At 47.1% G+C, this 8,876-nt stretch overlaps 1 protein-coding gene and 1 long non-coding RNA gene across 2 annotated transcripts; both read right to left on the reverse strand.

The window, feature by feature from the left end:
* Window positions 1-2,123: 2,123 nt before the first annotated feature.
* Window positions 2,124-5,564, reverse strand: LOC128120665 (uncharacterized). Its single transcript, XR_008221926.1, has 3 exons — window positions 5,497-5,564; window positions 4,450-4,585; window positions 2,124-3,859 (listed from the first exon to the last, which is right to left on the reverse strand). It is a non-coding gene; the product is annotated as an uncharacterized LOC128120665 (long non-coding RNA).
* A 356-nt stretch (window positions 5,565-5,920) lies between these two features.
* Window positions 5,921-8,293, reverse strand: LOC128120673 (putative sperm motility kinase W). The gene is made up of 2 exons (XM_052754825.1): window positions 6,740-8,293; window positions 5,921-6,329 (listed from the first exon to the last, which is right to left on the reverse strand). The coding sequence occupies exons 1-2, from the start codon at window positions 8,245-8,247 to the stop codon at window positions 6,305-6,307; spliced, it is 1,533 nt and encodes a 510-aa protein (XP_052610785.1). The 5' UTR covers window positions 8,248-8,293; the 3' UTR covers window positions 5,921-6,304.
* Window positions 8,294-8,876: the final 583 nt, after the last annotated feature.

The following is an 8,876-nucleotide window of genomic DNA, read 5'->3' on the forward strand; positions in this document are numbered from 1 at the left end:
GATGTTCACCATCTTTGATTCAAACTGTTTCATCTCAATGGTGTTAGGATCAGAGGGAAGAGATGTGCCACCTACACCAAGTCATCTCAATATCCCTCTGTAGCCATGCCTCAGCTATTTATATCTATCTATCTATCTATCTATCTATCTATCTATCTATCTATCTATCTATCTATCTCTTGTCCTCTGTAATACAAGCTAAGTGACCACCTACTCTTGGAATTAAGGGGGACCTGCCTGGTCAGACTTATTCTTCCTAACCTCTAATCCAGAGTCAAATTTAGACAAGAAACCAAAAACTAAGCATCTGCTACAGGCTATTATATAGTGGTCTCAATGATGCTTTCGGCCATGTGTTGCCCAGAGATGAGCCTTGACAATCATCCCATTCAGAGTGGCCATCCTTCACTGCATGGAGAGGCTGTCTGCCTGTCAGGCGCACCTGACAACACTTTAGACAATTATCCCAGCAGGACAAGCAAGCAGTCAGCCTAGCTGAAAGCCCTAGCTCTATGGTCAACAAGACTGTCTAGGCCTGACCACTGTACCCAGTGGGACCTGGGTACAAAGTAGTTTTAAGAGTGCTGACCCCACCTCTGACCACTGTGCCCTACTAGGTAAGGCCTACTCACTTCCAAAGTGGAGCAATGTCCCAGCATTCCATCTGAAGTGGTACCCATTTTCCTCCAGCTTGCTGTCACTTTCCTGTTAGGAGACAAATATGGTTCTGATGAAACTCCCTACAGTGAGGCCCCTTCACAAGCATGTAAACTAGGCCAGCATGCAGTGGGACTGTGTCTTTTCTGATGGGCAGGACACAGGGATAAATGAAGGCTGCAAATACAACAGCAGGGAAGAGGGAGAGGAAGGAGAGGGAGGAGAGGGAGGAGAGGAAGGAGAGGAAGGAGGGAAAGGAGAGGAAGGAGAGGAAGGAGCTCCCTTTCCCTCATGTGGGGAAACATTTCACTAGGACCACAGACCTGAAGGGTGCACAGATTAATGAGTACTGCAGGTTATTCCCCTGCAGACTGGTCCACAGGGTCTGCACAGTCATGGGTAGCTTGTACCTGGTATTGGCTCATGGCCCCCTCAGACAAGGATGCTGTGAAACACCAATCCTAAATCCTTGATAACTAAGGTTTCCTGGAGGGAAACCTGTGGTAGTTGGTTTACCTCCTCCTGTGCTGGACAGAGACCCTTCATGCTGGGGAAGTGGGCACACTGCCATCTGGACTTCCTGCAGAGCTCCGACTTCTGCTGTCTCAGGCCACACCTCAAATTGCCATCGTGTGTCTCCTGATGTAGAGAGCTCATCCCTTTAAAGAGGAAGGACATGTGAAAGGGACTCTAGGGGAACTTGAAATATGCAGCACTTAAGCTAGACCTACTATGCATCCCTCTCCCCATGGCTCCTCTCCTCTCTCTTCCTTTCTCCCCAAATCCCTCCCTTAGCCAATTCTTTCCTGCTGCCTCTGCAATCTCTGGTTCTCATCTTCTGCTCTCCATCTCCAGATCAACTTTGTCACTTTATTTAGAAGTGGGTTTGTACTGTGGCACTGATGATTTTGAAGTCAGAGTTTTAAATTTGCATGCCCTTACAGTGAAGCAAGATAATGTGCCAATTACAGAGGACAGATGACAGTACCAAACACAAAATTAGTGTAGTAGAAACCCGAGGCCTGGAACTGACCAGTGACTCTGCAATGAACACTGACAAGTGAAAATATGTGGACAGAGAGGTCTACAGTGTGACTCACTCTGTCACACTCGGTCACTGCAGCTTCCACAAGGAAACCTTTAAGTCTCCCCTTTTTAAAATGTATCTTACTTTCCCTTTTTATTCTCTTAAATTTTGTTTTGTTTGGGCAGGTGTAAGTTGGAGGGCAGATGTGAAGTGATGGGGACATGAATGTAATCAGGATACCTGATGTAAAAGACACATAGAATGAATATATAAATGAATAAATAACTCAGTAGAGAGATAAGTAAATAAATAGATGAAATAAATACATGAAGAGCATACAGGGTAAAAAGCACATTCTCACCCTCATGAGTGAATGAAATTTGGACATTTTTCAGAAAACAGATACAACTGAGGATGACTGTGTTATGTGTGACAAGCTTGTCCCAAAAGACAAGGATCACTGTTTTCTCTCATACGCAAAATGTGCAGGTCATAGGGGTCAGAACATGAACAACAGAACACTCAGGACATGGAATAGGACAATGGTCTTCCTGGGACTGTTGACAGTGTTCTTGGGAGGGGCTGATCCCCTCTACCATCACACACTGTCTAGAGTGGGGTGCACAGAGTCCTAGTTGGTTCAGAATCCAGAAACCTGCAGCCCTGGGTTCTCCATTAGCCAGTGAGTATGAACAAAGTTCAGTGGCCTAAATCCAACCCAAAGTGGTTTTGACAAGTAACAAAAACACTGTGGGACCCATGAGCAAGAGTAGACATAGAAGTCAGCAGACAAGCATACAGTACCTGGATGTCGGATGAGTAGAACTGGAAGCTGCTATCTAGATTCTGTGGCTTCATGCAATGCCTCTGCCACTGGTGTCCTTTAGTGAGAGCCCTGCTTTCAACATCCCAAGACAGGCACCAGCTGTCTCAGTGACCCACCTTGAGTCCTCAGCTGTGATCTCAAGGCTCAAATGGAAAGAACTCAATCAATCAGACCAGGTAGCCAATCTGGACTCTCCTGATTGGTCAGGTTGAAGTCATGGGATGTGTGCCTGGTGGGGATCCTGGGAAAGGGTTAGAGAGCAGCCTTTGCATGCTCTGTGCCTTGTTCCCAAGGATGTGTCAGCTAGTGCATACCTCCTCCAGCCCACTGACCAGGGTCCCCAGAAGAATTCATGACAGCAGTTCTCACCTCCAGGTATCTGTTCACTGGTGGACATAGACTTCTATTCTGAAGGGTCGATTCGGACTTTGCTGCTGTTTGTAGTCCATCCTGGATGACAGAACCTTCAGTTCAATCCCTGACCCTGTCAGGATGAAAGAAGCACAGAACTTGTCTCCTTTCCCTCAAATGTCTGATGAATTTACCATTGGTGCTATACATACAGTACTTGAAGCCAGGCATGGCAGTCCACATCTGTAATCACAGCACCCAGGAGGCAGAGAAAGGGGTCACTCTCTGTGAGGTTGAGAGCTGCATGTTCTACACAGAGAGTGTTGAGATAGTAAGGGCCATACAGTGAGATCCAGTCTCAAAAAAAAAAAATAAAAATAAGATGAGGATTCAGGAAATTTTCCTATCTCATTTCTAGAATTCAACAGAATCTGCCTTCATTGATATGCAGCAGATACACAGTCTGACACCGGGTGATACCCACAAACTGAAAATTCCTCTCTCTTCCTGAACAAACTGACTGATCTTGTTCTCTGCACTTGGGACTCACCAGATGGTCAGGGTTCTAGAAGTCAGTGACAGCACAAGCTGACTGTCATCCACTGGGAAGATCTGGCCAAAGACTTTAACATGCATCGGTATTTGTTCACAGGCCAGGATCAGATGGTCAGAACGGATCTGGAGGCCAACTACAACAGAGAAGACGGTTCCTCCCTTGTCACACCTCTGCAGTCTCTCAGTCTCCCATTGCTCTTCAGTTGAGCAAGTCAATGATAGCTTTCCCTCTGTGTCAGGGATGCTGGCACATGCCACCTCATGGGATCCTTTTCAGCACATCAAGACCAGGCTTCAGAGACTTGTCTTCTACCACACACAGATACTTACTGTACTCAAACTTACCTGCAGGCCCATGATTCACACAGATTAGTACCCTGGATTCCCTGTTGAGTTCATTTTCCCTTGTAAATCAGTGAGATGCTCCCTACCTGGAAGGTGTCCTGTAAACAAGTGAGACACTACAACTCAACCAGTGCTTCACACTGCACCAGGGGCTGTTGCTGTGGGATGGTCTGTATGGCAAATGTGTTGCTGATTGGTCAATAAATAAAACACTGATTGGCCATTGGCTAGGCAGGAAGTATAGGTGGGACAAGGAGGAGAATAAAGCTGGGAAGTGGAAGGCTGAGTCAGAGAGACACTGCCAGCCGCCATGATGACAAACAGCATGTGAAGATGCCGGTAAGCCACGAGCCATGTGGCAAGGTATAGATTAATAGAAATGGATTAATTTAAGCTATAAGAACAGTTAGCAAGAAGCCTGCCACGGCCACACAGTTTGTAAGCAATATAAGTCTCTGTGTTTACTTGGTTGGGTCTGAGTGGCTGTGGGACTGGCAGGTGAGAGAGATTTGTCCTGGCTGTGGGCCAGGTAGGAAAACTCTAGATACAGGCTGTCATCAAGAGATCCATGATGATCAAGGTTTCCTTGTAAGTCTGACCCCAATGGTGGGCGTTGGTCATAGAGAAGTCCAGTGTTCTGGCCTTGTAAAGACAATACCCAGGATCAGGCCTGGCAAGGCCTACTTACCTTCCCACATTGGAGCAGAACAATGTTAATGTAAGGTCAAATGTCAGTTATAAATCCCTCCATGAGATGGAAAAAATGATGTAAGATTCTTGGATCAGGAGGTGGGAGACAGCAAGTGAATCCTGGATGAAGGAGGCTATGGAGACAAAGACATAGATGTCATCAGATCTGCCAAAGGACATGTCAGACAGGAGCAGGAGAGGACTCCACTGCAGGATGGAGCCACCCTTCTCTTCTGCCAGACCCTTCTTCAGTAGCCCAGAATGGAAGTCCCTTTCCAAAGCAGCCTCATACTTCACTACATTGACGTATGCCAGGAACCATCAGAACAGGTTCCATTCCTCCTCATGGCTGGCAATACACCCAAGGTCACACTCTGCTCTGTTTGAGACATTTGTTCCTGGTCTCACTTTTTCAGACCCTTAACCCAGCAAAACCTCCTTTTCTCCACTCATTGCAGGTAAGCTCTTCTGGACAGACTCTACCCTCTCTCCAGGTCCTCTCATTTCCTCTTCATCCTCTCCACCTCCTTTCCCCTGTTTCACCCCTTATCTCCATCCCTCTGTCTCCCACTGGATTTACAGTTCCTGCAGTTCTTCTAAAAGACTGTCAGAAAGCAGGTTGGAGGTGATGAAGTGATCAAAGAAGAGGGAAGCCTGAGACCTGTGTGCAAGTCTGTCCTGTTGACAGAGGCAGCCCTTGTAGATGCCGGGGAACCCTGGTTCTACAGGAACCATGAGGGATGTAGACATTCATTAGGTCGATGCTACACGTGACTACTTAGTGATGTTCAACAACAGTGCAGGGGCAGCAGTGAGGTGAAGGATGGGGAAGATGGCAGCTGAGACCCTACACCTGGAGGATGGATACTGGAACCTGTAGCCCTAACGTGTCATCACACAGGACACAGAGTTCCAGCCTGGATCCTTCCTGCTGCACCACACCACACCAAGACTGTAGTTCAAGTAGACCATTTCACTTTCCCAAATAAAACCCGAAAGAATAAAGAAAGTGCCTCTCTTAGTGACTTTAACAGACAGGACTTACTCAGCACTGAGGAGGACGTGACTACACAGACCAATAGTGCTGCACTTTTCTCCTGCTACACCCCAGATCTGTAGGAAGAACAGGATGTTATTTACAAGACAGCATCCTACCTGTGTGCCTTGACACATGATAGGAACCATCGGAGCAGGCCCTCTCCTCCTCATTGCTGGCTGTCCCTAGCTCCCTCCCACTCTGCACTTCAGGGCAGGTTCGTTCCTGCTGTAGACTGTGCAGGGCCCCTGTGGCAGCTCAGCACACACATCTCTTTCATGCTACTTTGTTGACAGGAAGTTCCTCAGGACAGACTCTACTCCTTATTCTACACCACCTCTCATGTCCCCTATTCCTGTCTCAAAACTGTTCCCCAATTAGTCCTCCTTATCTCCTTTCACCCGCCTCCATTCTCCAGAGGACTTACACAGGTCTTGCTGTTTTGTCCATAAGGCAGTCACAGAGTAAGTTGGAGGGTTAAAGTGACCAAGATGATGAGCAGCCTAGATTGGTATAAAAATCCTTCCTGGTGGTAGAGGCTGCTGTTTTCCATGCAGTGTGAGTGGTCCTACAAGCACAACCAAAGCTAGGAAGGTAGAGAGGGTCATGGGGTCCAAGTGACTTATGACCCCCAGTTGTTCCACAACAGTTCTGAGGCTGGATTAAGCTGAAAGAGATGCAAAGTGGCAGCTCAGACCCAATAGCTGGAGGATGAATGGAGGCAGGAGCCTGTTGCCCTGGGTTGGAGGGAGCTGGCACACTGGAGATGAGTTCTGGCTCACTTCTGTGGCAGTCACTCCTCACCAGGTCTGGAATTCTATTGGGCCATTTCAGTTTCCACACTTCAAAGAAGAAAGAAACATGAAAGCACCTCTATTAGTGACTTTGGCAGATGAAAGTTCTGTGCCATATTTCTCCTCCTGATTCCTCCATTCTGAACCTTTAACCCCTTTAGACAAACTCTCCTCCCTTCCTTCCACCCTGTGGTCCCCATGCTAGGCTATCTGCTTTTACCTCAACCTTCCAGGACTTTACATGAACAGGAAGCTGTGAATTTGCCATCTAATGTACTACATAGCAAATTCTGTGCCCTCTGAGTGGGTATAACTTTTCATTTCAAAAGGATATTGAAATAGCATATTGAAAAGACAACATAGGAATTCATCTGTGTGGCCCAACCAACTGTTCTCCATGTAGGTCTCCACTGTCCTCTCTTTCCTTGCAGCCCCTGATGCAAGGGTTCAGGGCTCACCTTCGGGTGGGCAGGCAGCACCACAGTGCTCTCAGTGCATAGAGAATTTGCTTCCTCACCAGTTCCCAGACCCTGAATGGCCTGGATCCAGATGTTGTGGGTGCCACCTGGGGCTGGTCACTGGGAATGTCTGGCTCCTGGGATGAATCTTCTTCACAGAAGCCCAGGTTGAGAAATACTGTGGGTGTTGCATCCAAGACTGATTCAGGGGAGGAGAGATTGCCAGGTAGGGGGTCAACAGAATTCCTGTTGACTGCAATGTCCTCTGCAGGAGTGTTGATGACGTCAGCCACAAGAGCATCTCTTTCTGGGACTGTGTTGTCTGAACCGGGCATCGCCTCCAGGAAGGAGAGTCTATGAGGCATGGTGTAGCTTCTGCATCTTTTGCCTCTTTCTTCCACACCCTCCTCCTTAAAGTGATCCTTCCCAGCATGTGTACTGGTTGTAAATGCTGGATCACTGGCTCTCTTCAAGGGGAGAGGGAGGCGAACAGGATCTGCTGGGCTGCTAGTTAGCCAGGGCACCTGATCTTGAAGATGGCTGTCCCCACAACTCAGCTGATATTTGAGAATGTTGCACGTAGCCATTACACGATTATCTTCTCGCCTGTGAGTTAGGGATGACACAATCTCCTCACAGGTATAGCCGATGGTGCACATAGTCTCCACGACCCTGGGCAGGATTTCTTTGGTGGCAGGCAGTACATGTTGTTGAATGGGGCCCAGCCATGGTCGTTCCACAAGCTGAGAGATTGTGAATCGGAACCAGGTGGGGACCATGAGTAGTCGGGCAATGATGATGTGACAGGGTTTGGACAGATGGTAGGGAATGGGACACATTGTGGTGGTGATGAGTCTGTGCATACCATCAAGGGTTTCTTCCATGTATGGAAAGTGCCCTGTGATCAAGACATATAGAACGATACCCAAGCTCCACATATCACCTGCCAGTCCATCATAGGGCTTTCTTGCCAAGATCTCTGGGGCCCAATAGAGCAAGGAGCCACAGATCTCCTGCAACATCTGCCCCTCTGTGATTTCAATCGCCATCCCAAAGTCACAAAGCTTTGCATTTCCTGCTGCATCGACTAGGATGTTTTCCAATTTAATATCACGGTGTGCGATGTGTCTCTGGTGGAGGAAGTGAACCGCTGACACCACCTGCCGGAAAATCCCTCTAGCCTCCTCCTCCTTTAGACAGCCCCGTGCCCTGAGGCAGCTCTCCAGATCTTCTCCTGCCACATACTCCATAATCACGTAAGTGGTTGACAGTGTGTCGATCATGTCAAAAAATCGAACGATGTTCCTGTGTTCCAGTGACTGAAGGATGTTCACTTCAGTACTGATGTCAGCCACACTGTTGGTGTTTTTCTCAAGGACCTTGACAGCCACTCGTGTATGTGTGGGAAGGTGGCAGGCCAGCTTCACCTCCCCGAATGAACCACACCCTAGAGATGTTAACATCCTGAAATCCTTTTCAAGAATGTCCTCTTCCATGTGGCTGCCCATGGTGTTGTGCTCAATTTCAACCACTTTATCTTGTGGGAAATTTCAGACCCACACAATGCTAAAAGAAAAAGATTAATGCAGTTTTAGGAGGGAAGGCTATAGCTTGGAATTCTCTGTCATGAAATCTGAAATATCCCAAACAATCTTATGATGCTCTTCAAGGATATAAAAATACTAGAAGAACCTAAACCCAAGGCAGTGAATGAGGAATCATAGGAAAGATCAGAGTTGGTATAAGTAAAGGTGGCATGCAAAGGAAAATCCTGAGATCCCTGAAAGAATGAGCTGCTTCTGTTCAAGGATGTGCCACAAGGCAAAACCCTCAAAAGCTGATCAAGAGAGATCAGATACAAATTACACTATAGAAAAGTTGATGTTGTAACTGATACATCTACAGTCCAGAGGGCCTTTAGGATGTTATAATTTTTATACTCCAGAAAATTATAAAATATGAAAGGAATTCCTAGACATGTGTGAATATTGAGTTAAGATAAAATAAAAACACTTAAACACATAAGTCATAAGCAACCATTTTGGACTGGCAACAAAAACAGCTCCAAACAAGCAGAGCCCAGATCTCATAGATTCCCTGAATCATTTAAAGCTTAGCAGAAGAATGAAGGCCAGGG

Source organism: Peromyscus californicus, unplaced genomic scaffold (genome assembly GCF_007827085.1).
Source record: "Peromyscus californicus insignis strain IS unplaced genomic scaffold, ASM782708v3 Scaffold_2__1_contigs__length_46816999, whole genome shotgun sequence".
Classification (NCBI taxonomy): Eukaryota; Metazoa; Chordata; class Mammalia; order Rodentia; family Cricetidae; genus Peromyscus; species Peromyscus californicus.

Coding starts and splice junctions, on each gene's coding strand:
- LOC128120673 (XM_052754825.1), bottom strand. CDS start 8,247: ATGGGCAGCCACATGGAAGAGGACATTCTTGAAAAGGATTTCAGGATG. Junction 6,330..6,739: donor TGCTGCCTGCCCACCCGAAG/GTGAGCCCTGAA, acceptor TCTTCTTTGAAG/TGTGGAAACTGAAATGGCCC.